The sequence below is a fragment of the Antechinus flavipes genome, chromosome 6, assembly GCF_016432865.1.
Source record: "Antechinus flavipes isolate AdamAnt ecotype Samford, QLD, Australia chromosome 6, AdamAnt_v2, whole genome shotgun sequence".
NCBI classification, from domain to species: domain Eukaryota; kingdom Metazoa; phylum Chordata; class Mammalia; order Dasyuromorphia; family Dasyuridae; genus Antechinus; species Antechinus flavipes.
In genome coordinates, this window is record NC_067403.1 from 1159369 (window position 1) to 1176244 (window position 16876).

A 16876-nucleotide genomic window follows, 5' to 3' on the forward strand; every position below is an offset into this window, starting at 1 on the left:
TTTCATCCTTCTTTTCCTCCTTTTCCTCTTCCTTCTCTTCTTCTCTCTCCTTTCTTCCTCCTCCTCTTCCTACTTTTTCTGCTCTGTTTTTTCCTTCTTTTCTGCTTCTTCCTTTTCCTTCCTTTCCTTTTCCTCCTGTTCTTCCCTTTCCTCTTCCTCTCCTCCCTCCCTTTTCTCTTCCTCCTTTTCTTATTCATTTTCCTCCTTTTCTTCCTCCTCTTCTTTTCTTCTTCCTCTTGCTCCTTTTCCTCCTCTTCCTTCAGTTTTATGTATCAATGTATTTCAAAAATTTATAGAAGCTACGGTAGATCAATGAGATCTTCCAATTTACTTTCAGTTTTTTCTCTTCATCTTGGCATTTAACTTTAAACTACAGATCTTCTTCCTAATTGTGATACAATAAGCTACAGTGATTGAGAAACAATAATAACTCACCGTCCTCTGGTGCTTTAAAGGTTGAAGAGTCCATTCTTCACAACAGAGCTATGGGCTTAATAATAACCATTATTGATTGTCATTGTTGTTGTTCATTCTTCTTCAATTCCACACGACCCCAAGTGACTTGCCATTTCTTCAACATGTGCCCATTTTACAGATGAAGAACTGAGGCAAATAGTGGTCACACAGCTAGTAATTATCTGAGGCTGGATTTGAACTCAGATCTTCCCAACTCTATGCCCGATGCTCTATTCACTATGTCGCCTAGCTGTTTCCAACAGTAATATCTAGAATTTATTAAATGTTTATAACAAGCTTTACAGATATGTCATGCAATCCCTATTACCATTATTACCTATATATTACAATAAGGAACTGAGGAAAATGGGAATTAAATGTTTGCTCAGGGTTACACAGCTGGTGAACATTGGGTCCCACGTTCCCAACCATGGGTCCCAACCACAGATCCAGGGTCACTCCATCATTCTGGATGGCCTCTCAGAGTGGGTTTCCCAGGGTTACTCTGTGAAGAATATAGCACTGTAGCAGCACCTTCGTTTCACTTTAATGGAGGATAGGGAGGAGCAGAGAAATGAAGCACATTGTTCAACATTGCACAGTCCTAAATGTTAGGGGTTATATGTTAGAATTCACACCCAGGTTTTCTGATCCAAAAGTACAATACTGTCTCCATCTCACCACGTTCTAGAACGTTAGTGTGCTCACCCAAGCTTTGTAATATTTAAATTATCATCTGCTGGTTCATTTAACCAAGTCTCTCACAATTAAAGTGCTGAATTTTCCTCATTGCATGGGGATTTAAGCTTCCTATACATACACAGAGGTAATGAAGCTACCAGCATCTGTGGAAGACTGTCTCTGTGGGAGGATCCAAAAGGTGGAATAAATGGGATTGGAGTTGTAGTTATAGGTAGGAAAATGCTGACATTTGCAGCCATACTAAAGGGCAGAGACATAGAATTAAAAATGAAAAGGATCTCGGGTCCTCCAGACCAACCAACATCCCATTTTATAGATGGGAAAACTAAGGCTCATGAAAATTGTTAGTACCAAGTAATGGCTTCTTTTTTCTCCCTTTTCCCTTTTGTTCTTTTAAGACCACAACCAGAGAAGAGGCAGACTTAAGGTTTTGTCAGCTGACTAGAGAATACCAGGCTTTGCAGAGAGCCTATGCTTTGCTTCAGGAGCAAGTGGGCGGAACCCTGGATGCAGAGAGAGAAGCTCGGGTAAGTGGACAAGTGCTTTGTGACAGTTGGATCATAGTTGAAGATGAAGGCAGATGGAGGATTTGCAGGTGAATGGGCTGGCTTGCCACGAGCAGCTTTCGACATTCATCCAACAAGCGTTTAAAATCATGTAACCTGGGCAGAGCCCTGGGTTGGTTTCTGAGTGGAGGTGACAATTAAATAACTCGATCCGGTGCAAATGGAACTTAAACTTGAATGCTTTCATTATCTTGGGGGTGCTGGTGGTGATTATAAAGCAGACATGAGAAGATTTTTTGTAAGTTAAAACTGGGGTGCATTAAGATCATCTGGTTTCCCAGATGGGGAAACTGAGGTCAACAGTTAGCTTTGACCAGCAGATTCATATCACAAGATAGCCTTTAATTTGTAATATGTCTGCAATGCTTTATACATTTTAAAGCATTGGGTAGATGTTAGTTATTGTCTTTATTCCTGGTACTTAAGCTACAAGTAACTTAGGATATTCAGAACTCATTGAAACATTTTCCCAACATAGAAAATAACATAAGAATCTTAGGTGCATATAATGAACATGGAAATAATTGGCCACATAAATGTCTACTTCACCATAGTTTTGTAAAGCCTACATGATGTTGATTTGTTTAAAAAAAAATCCAGAATTAAAAAATGATCATGTAAAATAAAATGAAATCTTAGCACAGAATAGACATTATTTCATATCTAGTTCAAATTCTTATCCAGTTTTGAAATGTTTTCTATAATATTCATGAAAGAAGCTAATTGACCTTTGGAATGAATATTGTTATTCAATGAATAATGTTATTCAATAATTCAGTCCATTTCTATAATCCATTGAGCCATTGGATCTATAATCCAATAAGCCATTGAATACTGTTGCTGAAAGTTCTTGATTTTGATGCCCACTTAACTTCCATGTAACTTCTATCTGATGATTCTAGGTCTCCTGTCAAGAACAACCAAAATCAAATCTACTTCTTCTATTAGTTCTTCATATATCCTTTCCCATTATATGTCCCTAGACACTTTTTTTCTCGTAGGACAAATTGTCTCAATTCTTTATATGCCTTGTTTTTCATATTCCTTACCATCCCTGTGTTCCTTACCTGGACATATTCCAATTTATCAACATCCTTTTGAATTTGTGGTCCAAAATCACTTAGATTTCTAAGTCATTAGACAGCACACTGTCTGAGATAAAGAGATCAACCAGATCAGCCCGTATCAACCCAGATCACTCAGATCAACCCAGATCAGGGGTTCTTCAGATTCTGATGTGTCATAGACCCCTTTGACTATCTCATGAAACTTGTGGAGCCCTCCTCAGAAAAATGTTTTGAACTAATTTAAGACAATGCTGAAGTTCAGTTTGAGGTTATTGAAAATAGCAATGTATTTTTTTCCTAACCCAAGCTTATTGATCCCACAGTGGATAGAATGCATCCTAAGCGTAGGAAAATCTGCATTCAAATCCTGCCTTAGATGCTTACTAGTTATGTGACTTCAGAAAGTCATTTAACCTCAGTTTGAATTGGTTTTCTCAACTGTAAAATGGGAATAATAAGAGAACCCATCTCCTAGATTTGTTTTAAGTTTTAAATGTGATAACATCTGTAAGACACTTAGCACAGTGTGTAGAGCAGACTAAATGTTAGTTATCATTATTTATTTTCTTTGTAAAAAATTAGGAGAAAGCATTAGATTAATAATAATGATAAGGACTATACATAATAATAGTATTATCTGGCATTTTATAATGCTTTAAAGTTTGGAAATCACTGTTTATATATTATCACATTTGACATATAACTTTAATGGAAGTCAGATCATATATATATTTACATAGATGTATGTGTATATATATATATATATGTGTAATATATTTTGAAACTGAAATCATGGCATGAATTTTGGATGTTATTATCATTCCGTGTGTGTGTGTGTGTGTGTGTGTGAGAGAGAGAGATATCTAATAGCACAGAGAGACAGAGACAGGGTCAGAAGGGAATTTTTTAGGGAATAGGATTGTCATATGATCTCATAACCTGCAAGTTGTATTTTGAACCTAGGTCTTCCTAACTCCAGTTTGAGCATTGAGGCAGTGCCTTTCTTGATGGAATTTATCACTTAATAATTATCTATCTCTTGAAGGCTCCAGGGCACCTAGAAGCAGTGTTTTACTTTTTACAAAGCTCATTTCTCAAATTGCCTGTTATATAAGTATTGCAGGCTTCATCTCATTTTCTAGGTGAACTTGGAGAAGCTTAGAGAGTTTGCAATGTGCCCAAGATCATGTAGCCACAGAGGCAAGATTGAAAATGAGATCTCTTGACTCTTAGCCCCATTTTCATTACTCAATACACACATGTATTTAAAATAAAAAGCAGAAAACATTTGGAACTAGCAAAAATCAAAAAGGATTCTCTGTGAGCTGGCTGGCAATTTTCTTTCCGCTTAATGCCATTTTCCTTTAACCATATTGAATGTACCTGAAAGCCTTTTGCTTGGGTTGCCATAGGGAACTTGGCTGTTACACTGCCTTATATAATTTAATGTTTTGCTCTTTCAAAAGCTAATCTCCTCTCATGGAGTTTGCTATAGATCTGTTTTCTACTCAATTTTCTCCTTTACCACATGTACCTTTTGGAAGGTCTTTCTTAATGTGCCTGGGAAATCCAAATTTTGTACAGTCACAGATATGCGAGTATTTTCATAGCAAACAGACCCTAGTCTAGTCCCTTTCACAATGGGAATCTCTTTTACAATATTCCTAATAAATTTCGTTCCAAAATAGTACCCACCCTCATAAATTTATAGTCTATCAGGGCACCAACACAGATGTCTTTAGTATACAGTGTTCCATGATTAGTACATCAACAAGTTGCTTTCATTAGGTGATTATCCAGATTTATTATATGCCATGTTCACTCTTCACCATCATCCTACACATATTTTAACCCTTAGAAGAAAGTTTAAAGATGTAAATATGGATAAATAGATGAATGAATAGAGTGATATTCAGACAGATAGATAGCTAGATAGGATATTTATTAAATAATTACCATATGTCACAACTCTATGACCTCATGGTATGTCCCGGGGAGGTAAGTAAATACAAGCAAGTAAGAGCACTTGAAGTGTTTATGTTCCATCCGGAGAAGAAAATAAAGGAAGGGCAAGTGAACAAAGATGGGGAAGAGAAAGGTTTCTTTTTGTGAGAAATGATAAGGTAGGAGATATTTGTCATGCTAAGAACTGCAGTGTAGGCTGATACCCATTAAGATAAGAGGGAACTCTTACCTTTCAAATGAGAGGACTCATAGGTGGGAGAAGATTTAAAAATACCAAACAAAGCCATCTTACCAATGCAAGAGGATGAGTAGTTATCTGTATAACAAACAGCAGAAAAAGATTCAGGGACCATGACAGAACACCATTTGAATTTTAATGATCATCGTGGAAGTGAAAACTTACACAAAAAAAGTGTCATATTCATTGATATAATCAATTTATATTCTTGTATATCCTAATATATGAATCTTATCTTTCTGTGGGCTTATTCATAATGGGGAAACAGAAGGAAATTTTAAATACTAGAAAAGCTGATACAAATTTAACCTATAAATGAAAAAAATTGCAAAACTCTTAAAAGCTAAATCTCCACTTACAAAAAATCTCAAATAACTCTTGCCTTTTTGTGCTATTTTCCTAAACTCACTTACTTCATGGTAATGAATTGCCCATGCTCTGTTTTGTTATTCTAGACTCGTGAGCAGCTACAAGCTGATCTAATTAGGTGTCAGGCCAAAATTGAAGATTTGGAGAAATCACTAATTGAGAAAGGACAGGTAAAAAGTTGCATGTATGTGTTTTCTCTGTTTTATATTTTTCTCATATTTCAAAAATATTCCTAACTATATGGCAGGATGCTATTATTGATGTGATTTAATATTAACTTAATATACAAGGTCACAGGATTGGCACATTGGAGGGATTGTAGCACTTTTCTATTCCTATTCAATACATAAAAACGTTCCTCATTAGACTGCACAAAACAAACATTCATCAAACATAAACATCAAACATCAAAACAAACATAGTTTCTCATCAAAGAACCACATGGACAAGGAACCCATGATCCTCAAGGCTTCCATTCGACTTTTGGACAGCTTTAATGTTTAGGAAGGTTTTTTACAGAATCAAGCCCCAAACTGGCCTTTTTAGGATTGCTACCCATTGCCCTTCCTTTTGCCCTTTGGGGCAAAACAGAATTAACTAATTCCTTTCTATGTGTGACAGCCTCTTCGAGTCCTTTACTGTTACTTTGCAAAACCTTAAAGAACAAATTAATTCTTATGATGATGAAGAGGAGGAGGAGAAGGAGGAGAATTATTTCTTGAAGACAATTATAATGTCCCTCCTGCATCTTTTCCTTTAATTCCTTCAAAATATCCCTACATTGCATGGATTCAATGCCTTTTACCATCCCATTTGCATGAGATGGAATACTATTCAAAGTCTTTTACAATCTAGGAGGAGGGGTAATCAAAGACCTACACAAATAATTCTGCTTTCAAAGTAAGTGCCACAAATCCCTTGTAAGGGATAAGAAAGCAGTATTCTTTCACAGCAGGGGAAGAAACAAATGGACTTCCATGAGAAAGTGAGATTGGATCTGGGTCTCGAAGGATGAATAGGATTTGGATAGAGTTCCAATTTTAGGTAGGCATGAACATAGACTTGGGAGTATGAGCATGTAGAAAATATTTAAGAATGGAGAGATACCTCTTTTCGGAAAGGAACTAATGTTAGGTAAGAGTGGAAAAGATGATTTGGGCCTTTAATACCAGGATCAAAAGCTTGGACTTGAGTGGCTGGATATTGGGCATCCACCAAAGAATTTTGAATCAGCAAGTGAATGAAAAGACAGTAGGGTAGAAAGGGCCCTGAATTAGACGTGAAGACAATTGGATTTGAATTCCAGCTTTGGCACTTTTTAGCTCTATGACTTCGTAGTAATTACATTGAGTTTCAGTTTTCTCATCAGTAAGGGAAGAATAATCATAATATTTATTCTACCAATTTCTAAGAATTGTTTTGAGAAATTGCTTGTAACTATCAAAGCTCTATACTAACACAAACTATTGTAGTCAAAATTATTCCTGATTATATTTTCTAGGGTAGAATATTTCTTTTATAAAATTGATATTTTACAAATTGAGAGTCACTAGATCTAAGTTGATTCTAGACTTATTTTATTGGGTTACACACAGTGGTTCTCAAAGTCTAGTCCAGAGCATCCTGGGAATCTCTGAAATTCTTTCAGAGAGTCTACAAATTCATAATTAGTTTTTATTTTTAATGTGATCAATATCTATAACTATAAACCACATAAACAAAAACTCTTTGGACAGATCCTCAATCATTTTTAATAAGATAAAGATATTGAGAACAAAAGTTTGAGGACCACTGGGTTATAGAATCTGCCTATTTCTTCTAACATTTCTTTACTACTGACATAGTATGACTCCTACCTGCGTCTTAGGCCGACTTTGGCAAATTGCCAGTTAAATATGTGGAATGATTTGAAGGACTAGAATTGTTGGACTGTGTCACAGAGCTCATGGGGTGGCCAGGTGTAATGCCCCCAAAACTAATCTTGGGAATGATTGATTTAGATCAAATTTCTCTCCTGAAGGTCAGCTTTAAAATATAGGTCATCATAGAGGTGGTCAGAAATTGGTAGGTATTAATATTTAATTGTCACCTAAAAGAGAAAGAATTCTGAGGCAATGGGACCTTGAGCGATAGGTATTTTTCCCCTCTGGAAAAGTAGAGGATAGAGGATATTGTCCAAAAATGTGATCTAAATTAATAAGCATTTAGGTTTGTATGTGAAGGACTCTGAGCAGCCAGGGGTTAGGTCCTGATAGTCTGGGATAGCTGATCAAAGACTAAAATCATACTTTCCCTATTTTTTTTCCATTTTCCAACAACCTTCCACCTTCCATATTTCTTGCCATAATTTCCCTTCTGATCTCAAGTCCCTGCTCAAATGTACTACAGCCTGCAGCTTGTCTCCTTTTTAAATCACCCCAGAGGAAGCATAGGAGGAGTCTAGATCAGCAATGATATCGATATTGTGCCGTGTAATAATTTAAAGCAAGACTCTTAGAAAAATTGCTAATATTGTTATAAGAACAAATTAGAAGGCTAGACAAACTACCAGCTGCATGGAAGTCAAACTGCTGTAGAACTAAATCAAAAGAAAGTAACAGCAAAGGCAGGAGGCCAGCCAGGAAGCAAGAAGGAGGAATGAGGGAAGGCCAGGTTGAACGATATGTTCACATCCATTAAATGCTGAATGAGCCAGCAGCCTTCCAGACATGTTAGGCAGGTTCTTTAATGAAATATTTGTGGAAAGCAGCTATAAGTCAGAATCTCATGGGAAGGTATGGATGGGTCTCGAGAAGGAGCCTCTACACTATTAGTGTCACAGATCTGTTGAAGTTAAGAGCTGAGCAAAGAAAGATTCCCTTCTTTCCAGGTAGATTCCCTTTTATAAATGTTTTTGGGACCTGAAGCCACAGGCAGCTGCTAGTTATGTTTATCATGTTGTTGTTGTTGTTGTTGTTGTTGTTTTAATATATTTGATTTCACCAATGAAAGGCCCCCTAGAGAGGAAATCCCCTTTACTAAAAGAGATCAGCTCCTCTTCTACAAACCGAGGCATTGAGAGATGAAGTGCCTGCCCATTCACATAACCAATGGATTGGCAATATTGCTTGAACCTTGCTCTTCCTGACACTGAGGCCAGCTCTGGGCCTATGATGTCTTATTGTTTCTTACTGTTTTCTGTGTAAAGTATAATGGCATTTGATTAGCTTGTTTAAACAAGTGTGAGTATATTTATTCTTTTTCCCCCCTTAGGACTCTAAGTGGGTTGAAGAGAAGCAGCTGCTAATTAGGACAAACCAAGATCTGTTAGAAAAGGTATGTTTTCAGAATTCTAAATCCATAGAATCAGCTCTATTATTTATAAAAGATCTACTCTGATCTATAGTAACTAAGGAAACACAGAAATGCAAGGGAGGGAAGGACTCCCTGAGCAGAAACTGAAAGAGGTCACCAGCTTCTCCAGATGAGAATGGAGGACTACTGGGCTGTGATTGGGAAGCTCCATGTTCTGTAATCTGGCCCTGCCCTTAACTCTCTGTAAGTTATTTTTGTCTCTCTGGGCTTCAATTTTCTCATTTTAAAAAATAATGGGATTTTTGTTCATTGACCTGGGTGGTCCCTTCTAAACCTAAATTCCTCAGATTTACAAACTTATTGTGTTCATCTTCCTTTGCAAAGATTCCCCAATCTGTTTTACTCCCTTTATTTCTTTGTTCTCAGAAAATTGCTGTTGTTTCTATTACTAGTCCACTTACATTTATTAAAGACCTACTATCTTCCGGGCACCATGCTAAGTGCTACAGGCTGCTGACCTTAGTTACCTTTGGGCATCCCATAGGAATAATCTCTTCCTTGCTTATATTTAAACTGCTGATGAGCTAGAATAGTTCCAAAGGAGTAGGACCAGCCAGAAGAGGGGAGGGGAGTCCTGACAACTGCGAATACATCAGTTAGTTGAAGGAACATGGAAATGTTTAGCCTAGAGAAGAGAAGACCCAGGAGAAACATGATAGCTCAGTCTTAAAGCTTTGAAAAACGGCTGTGCAGAAGAAAGTTTGGGTTTGTTCTGGTTGGCTCCAGACAACAGAACTACATGCTATGAGTGAAAGTTGTAGGAGGAAATATTAAGGAAAGAGGAAATTTACCACTATTGGTGGCATCCAAGACAGGAAGCCATTGGCTTAGAAGAGTAATTCCTCATGACTGAAGTCTTCAGTGATCAATAGTCATTGATTTAAAGTGGTCAAAGATCCTTATAGACTGAGGGACTGCATGGCCTCTTGTGATAGACAAAAGGGTTTTGTTCAGAAACGGGTTTCTTAATGAGCGTCTATGGATCTCTGATCCTATGATCCTAGAGCAGAGGTCCTCAAACTTTTTAAACAGGGGGCTAGTTCACTGTCCCTCAGACTGTTGGAGGGCCAGACTATAGTAAACATAAAAACTTTGTTTTGTGGGCCTTTAAATAAAGAAACTTCATAGCCCTGGGTGAGGGGGATAATCGTCCTCAGCAACCGCATCTGGCCCGTGGGCCCTAGCTTAAGGACCCCTGTCCTAGAGGAATCAGGGGTGGAATCAAGGCCATCAAGAGATAGGATTTAGAGATAGATGTGAACTGCCTTGATATCTCAAGTCTAGTCATTCTTCACATGAGAAAACTGAGACCTAGAAACAATCAGTGGTTATGGGTATATATAGGTGACTGATCTGGGTTGAAACCAGAATCCTCTGAGTTCAAATCTAATGTGCTTTTACTGTATTACCCTGAATAACTCAGGCTAACAACTTCAAGGCTTTAAGTTAAAAGGTTTCCCAGCAGGAGCACTTTTTGTTTACTTTCCCCTCACCATTTTCCTCTTACCAGGTCTTTCCCACAAAGGTTGAAATCAGATCAAAAGCCTCAGCTTTGGCCCTGGGTTTCTGATCAATGAAAATGTGGTCCCCAATCAGAGGATTAAAAATACACTGGGATAATGTTATATTAGCAACTTGGTGATATCAGCACATGGCTATACATTGATCTGAAAATGTATTTTCTTCCTCCTTTAAATTGTTACAAGAACTATTCTCTGTGAGTGGTAAAATATGCTTTCTTAGGAAATGCATGAACTGAGAATGGTGGTGATACATTAGCTTTTTAAGTGATAGGAATTCTATTTAATATAGGTCGAAAATATCATTAAAGAAAAATGGCCTTTCTGTAAGTCCTAAGTCAGGCCTCAGAAATGAAGGCCACACAGTGGGCCACATATGAAATAACATGACACTGAAACTTTTTTAATGTATTGGGGTGTTGGATCATAAATCAACTAGGAAGCTTTTTTGAGCTAGAACTAACAAAATGGGAATTCTTTAAAGAATACAGAGAAAATATGACACAGGAATTTAATAAATCTTTTTAAAACGAAGTTTTGATTGAAGATGAAGGACTACCAGCAAATCTTCCTATGTTTGTGTATGTGTCTGTATATATACAGGAAGCTATTTCACAACTTTACAAGAACTATGGTTGCATTTTTTATCTTCTCCATCATAGTTCTTAGACCCTCTGAGTTTCAAGTAAACAGTATTGCTGTAGTCATATTAAAAAAAAAGCCATCACAATGTCCAATCCTTTGCTGATGTCTTTGGCAAGTCCTTGAATGATGGACACACAGTGGAGTGCTTACCTCTGTAATTCTAGATTACAGAATCATTAATTTTAAATAAAAACAAAAGAGAAAACTCTTATAGGAATTCAGGAAGTTGCTTTTTGAGTGTAGAGTTTTGAACATACCCTATCCAAAACCATGATGGGGAGTATATTTCAATAATGAACTTGACCAACCATTTATCTTCATTTCAACTATTCAATATTTATTTTCTTTTTAAGAGCTCATTTTCTTGAGGCCATCAGATAGCACCATGCATAGAGCTGTGGGGCTAGAGATCTAAGGTCTCTATGTCTCTAGGGGGTTAGTCTCTAGCCCAGTTAACTAGCTACATGACTTAAACAAATACATTCTCCATCTGCCTCAGTTTCATCATCTGCAAAATGGGGATACTGATAGTTCCCAAGGTTGTTGTAAGGATCAAAAGAGATATTATGTATCCAGTGCTTAGAACAATGCCTGAGCATATAGGTATTTTATGAATGTGTATTCCCTTCCCTCTATTGTATAATGAGAGGCTTGACTTAGATCATAGATTTTTGGATTTGGAAGGTCATAGTCAGCCTTGTCATTTCCCAAATGAGGAAACCCTAACCCTAACCCTAACCCTAACCCAAATGAGGAAACTCCACACAAACCCACACAGTTAACAATAGGAAAAATGAGCTTTGAAGCCAAGTCACCAAACTTTAGAATCAGTATTCTTTGCACTGAAGTTCGCTGTGGTTACAGATGCTAAAATCCCATGTGAGATACTCTACCTGTACAATCTCCTCTCCTCTTTTTTCCACACCCAGTTTTTATTTACTCTGAATACTTAGAAGCCCCATGAGGTTACTTAATGGCAATAATTCCCCATAACAAAGCTTGAAGAACTCAATCCCTATTGTATTTCCTGGAGCTTTCCATCTGAGTCAAGCTGACTTGCCTTTTTTTTTTTTTTGGTTTATTTGATATCTGGATTTCCTATTCCCCAATTTAAAGCTTCCCATCTGTGGCCCCTGGCCCATTTAAAATAAAAAGCAAATGTCATGATCTTGAGCTTTCTTGGTGTCTCAGGAAAGAAGACATCCGGTGACCTTCACTGATCGTAATGTGCATTGAAATGAATGTTTCGTATTTTCCTTTAGATTTACAGGATGGAAATGGAGACGAGTCAGCTGAAGAATGAGATGCAGGATGCAAAAGACCAGAATGAGCTGTTAGAATTCAGAGTACTAGAACTGGAAGTAAGAGATTCTATCTGTTGTAAACTCTCAAACGGAGCAGAAATTCTGTTTGAACCCAAACTGAAATTCATGTAAAGTTCTCTGCTGTCTAAAGCATGTGTAAAGGGGAAATGTTATACTTTTTTTCTTTCCTCTGTATGTTCAGAATAATTTCACTGCCTTAATATGTTTTGGAGAGAATGCTCATAGAAGTATCTGAGGATGTAAAAGAGCTAACCTATTTATTGCGTATAGCTTGTTTTGCACTTAATAAAATAATTTGTTTTTGCAATATTTTGCCTTTTTTATTTGTGTTTCATTTCCATAACTACTCCTTTCCTGCATGTATGATCACCTGGTATGCAAACTACAGACTTGGAGAGTAGCATTTTTTTCAATTAATAACACACTTTTGGAAGTGATCTTGCATGCAGCGAATATCACATTTTGCAGTGTTAGGCTATGACACCAGCCAGCACCTGAATCTGTACTGTCTTTAATGTCAATTACAGCCAGTTTTCTATTTGTCTTCACTAATGCAAGGTAAGTAGAGACGCATTAAAAGGACTGATTTTGTACAGTAGCTCTTCCAAATTGCTGCTGCTTTAGTCAAGTAAATAGAGACCTGGATGGAGCTGAAATTGTCAGTTCCACTTAAAGCTCTGATGTGCTCATACAAGTGGAGAGGGATGCAATGTGCAGAATACTCCAGCATGGAAGCCATGTTTCTCCTACAGCCTGGAGAAACAGTGTTTGTTTTATCCGGTGCAATAAGTGCCCTTTCCGTTGAATGATATGTGGATGTTCCCTCAGGCTGTGTTGCTTTGTGGTACATTCGTGTTCATCAGCTTTCATTGAGTCTCATGCCGATTTGCTGGAATGATGAACTTTTACCTCTCTGAAAACTTCATTATCATCTCTCGGACCATCTCTATACGTTTGCATATTTTCTAAAATGCTCATAGCCATGTTATCATATAGATTTTTCTCTAGCATCTTTCAATCAAACCCTTTCTTTTCATCTATTAGCCACTATATTCGTGGACACTGTCTTCATTTTTCCTGCTTCCATTCTGTAGCCTTCATTCCTATCATAATTATTGTTTTCCATCCTTTAATAGCTTTTATTTTAGGCTGTCATGGAATGTGTCCCAATTTATTGTCGACTGTTAAATTTTAACGTGTCACTTGGCTACTTTGGACACAGATTAAATTATACACTTAATTTAATAAAACTTTTACTGAAAACAAAAATAGGAATAACACCCACTACATATAGAATTTCTAAGAACCTATTCTTTAAAAAGGTACCTCTTATGCTTGGAGATTCTTTGCCAAGTTTAAAAAATACATCTAGATAATTGTGATTGCAAAACTTAACACAGGATCCAGCTTTTGATCTTTTTCTACTATCTTCTAAAATCTTTGCAAACTAATCCTAATTCTTTTTGTTTGTTTGTACAAAATGTATTCATTCATTTATCGTGATGTTTTTCTCTATAGTTGATCATTTCAGTGGGATGTCAAATAAGAATGCAAGAGTCAAAAATCTTTGTTCTTCATGGTAACAGGGACATTACCTCTCCTCCCTCAATTAGATGTTTAGATTAGTCCATTTTAGGCTTGTATAAAATGAAATGATGTTGCTTCCTGTCAAGTTGTTGCAGGTTTTGAGCTCGACCTTTAAATGTATGACTTGTTCTGTATAAAATTGTTCATTTAGCAGATTTCTGAAGAGTTCTGCTGATTCTTTTACTTGATTAAATTGGAGAGGACAAAAGCAATAATTCTAACATTAGCCTAGTATTCTCTTATTAATCGATATTGTTTTCGAGGCAGTTTTAAGAACTTGTCTTTGTGTATGCTGACCTCCACTTCATGTTCATCAGATCCAAATGGTGATATCAAATGTGGTCACACAAAGTGCCAAGTATTTTTCCCGAGGAGATCAGATAGCATAATTTAACCTTCATACCTCCCGCTTTAATCTGATCTTGCCTTTTGTTTGCTTGTTTTTGGTTTTTCACCTTCCACCACTTGTATGTAGGATTGAAAACCACTTCTTGGGGAATGAGTTCTGAATTTTGAAATTAACAAAAGGTGTTTGTGCCTTCCTTATATTGTTAATGATAAGTTTATTTATGGCAGTGTGGTTGAAAATATTACTGTAAATATTTATTGAAATTGAATTTATTAGTAATTCCTGATGTTTTCATCATCCATCCATTCATCATCAACCATTTAGTAAGCACCTACTATGTACTAAGCAATGAACCAGGCACTGGTTAAGGTACAAAGATAAATAAGACAGAGTCCCTGATTATAAGGAGCTTACATTAAAATTGTATTATCCAGCAAGTTTTAAATTGTCAATGAGTAGTGTTTAATATTATGATTACTATTCCTTCCTAGTTAAATGGGTGAAACTGGAGGCACTTGAAAGGTGAATAAATTTTGAAAAAAAACCATTTAATGGATTGGAGAGACATGAAAACACCATGGTTTTTGAAGGGCAAGGACACAGCAATGTGAATGTGTTTGCTTTTAGTAAGCTCTTCACTGAGTATAATTCATGGCTTTTATTTTGAATAAATGTCAAAAAAGGGGAAAATGTAATCAAATAAAGTTGTTTTTAAACAAAATCTTTTTCTCAGGAGAGAGAACGAAGGTCCCCGGCATTTAATCTTCACATAACCACCTTCCCGGAAAACAACGGAAGTGCTCTTCAGCTGTTCTGTCACCAAGAAGGAATAAAGGTAGATGTGCCTTTGTTGGCTCCTGATGGCTTGATTACATTGAGATGGGTTCCAATTTTAAGCTCCATTGTGGAGAGGCAGGGAAAGTCAATTATCCCTTGGGATATCTTATGGGAGAATACATAGTAGTTATTTTTATTTTTTTTTTGGAATGTTGCAGAAAGACTCAGTGGTGTTGGACTCAAATCTCACCTGCCTTAGTTTCCCCAATGTGATCACAATTAATTCATTTTCTCTCTCTGGCCTCAGTTTCTTCCTTTGCAATGCTAGGATATTAGGCTAGATGATCTCTAACTCTCAAATCTTCTGAATTTGTTTTCTGGGAAAAGAAAGGTACAGTTAGAGTATTGAACATATCCAACCAGAAGAAGGTTCATTTCTCCAAAACTACATAATTTGGGAATATCAGGATTCTGATGTCAATATGATAGTTCTCCAAAAGACGAAGTTCAGCTCTACAAGCTCTGTTTTCTATGAAACCCAATTTTAGAGCCGTAAGTACACAGAGGAAAAAGGACTTAGGGACAGGAACAGAGTCGGAAAACCTGAGATTCGTTCACAACTTTTGGTTTTAACAGCTATGTTAAGTGAGCCTGGCCGGGTCACTTGATTTGCTTTGTCCACCTTGATTATGTAAAATGATTTGAATAATATCGATACTTCCTACTTCACTGGGTTTCTGTGAGGCAAGTTCTTGGGAAATTAAGTGATCACAAAATCGGATTTGTTCATATTATTTTTATCAAAAGTGGATCACCTTTATTGAAAATGGTTCAAGTTACTTTAATAGGAGTTTGCCTATCAACAAATACCAAGTTGTTAAACAAGTGGATAATATAATTATATTATATAAAATAACTAGGCAGCTAGTTGGCATAGTGGATGAGCTTAGGACTAGATTCAGAAACCTTGAGTTCAAATCTTGGTTCAGACACTTACTGTATGACCCACAGTAAACCATTTAATCTCCCCTTCTCAGTTTTTTCATCTAAAAATGGGGATAATAGTACCTACCTCATAGAGTTATTATAAAAATCAAATGAGATAACAAATATAAAGCATGTTGCTATCCTTAGAGTGCTATGTAATGCTAGCTATTATTATGGTTATTATCAATATCAATTACTATCATTATCATATGCAGGTAATGATATGAGTCTAATTCATTTAGCAAACTTAGTAACCCTAAAGGGCATGCTAATATGTTAGAATAATTATAGTATGTTCAACTTCTCAGAAGGAGATTATGTAATAGGTCTATGATCCCATAATAGTTCCCATGAAGTTCATTAGATGTTATTTATATCATTTTTCCCTGTAGGTACTTTTGTTTCACTTTTATAACCCAACTTTTTGAGGTAATAGAAAGAGCAGTGAATTTGGACTTAGAGAACCTGTCTCTACTACTTCTCACCTGGTTTGCTTCAGCAAGTCTTAGGCTCTTGGGGTTTCAGCTGTCTCATTTGTGTAAAGGGAGGGATAAGGATTAGATGGTGGCTAAGTCCTTTCCAGCTATAAGTCCTACGAATCTCTTATTTGACACCAATTTGGTGTGGGTTGGCCAGTGGCGTACTATCCCTATTATTCCCAGTAGCCCACTTTTACAGAGGGCACTTTTTCAGTGACCATAGATTTTTTTTGACCTTATAGTATATTTAGTAAACATCTTAGTCTTCAGCTGGTATGTGATGCTATTTTTTTTCTAAGAATAAGATTGATTATTCATTCTGAGTCTCTCAAATAGATGGAATTTCATTTAAAAAAAAGGAGAGAGAGATACAGCTGGGTTTTTCTACATGTCTTAGAAATAATTTTGTAATTTAGTATATTTTATTCTATATATTCACTAGAGAAGTAGCATGGTGTGTAAATGGAGAGCTAGCCTCAGAATCTGGACA

General features: G+C 36.5%; 1 protein-coding gene across 3 annotated transcripts in view; it reads left to right on the plus strand.

Annotated features, from left to right (window-relative positions):
• Positions 1–16876, plus strand: part of JAKMIP1 (janus kinase and microtubule interacting protein 1) — a 201637-nt gene that overhangs the window by 145981 nt on the left and 38780 nt on the right. For all 3 annotated transcript variants that reach the window (XM_051963872.1, XM_051963871.1, XM_051963873.1), the window contains exons 10-14: positions 1557–1685; positions 5450–5533; positions 8616–8678; positions 12145–12243; positions 14877–14978. In XM_051963872.1, coding sequence (XP_051819832.1) covers positions 1557–1685; positions 5450–5533; positions 8616–8678; positions 12145–12243; positions 14877–14978 — 477 coding nt within the window. The remainder of the gene's footprint in view (positions 1–1556; positions 1686–5449; positions 5534–8615; positions 8679–12144; positions 12244–14876; positions 14979–16876) is intronic.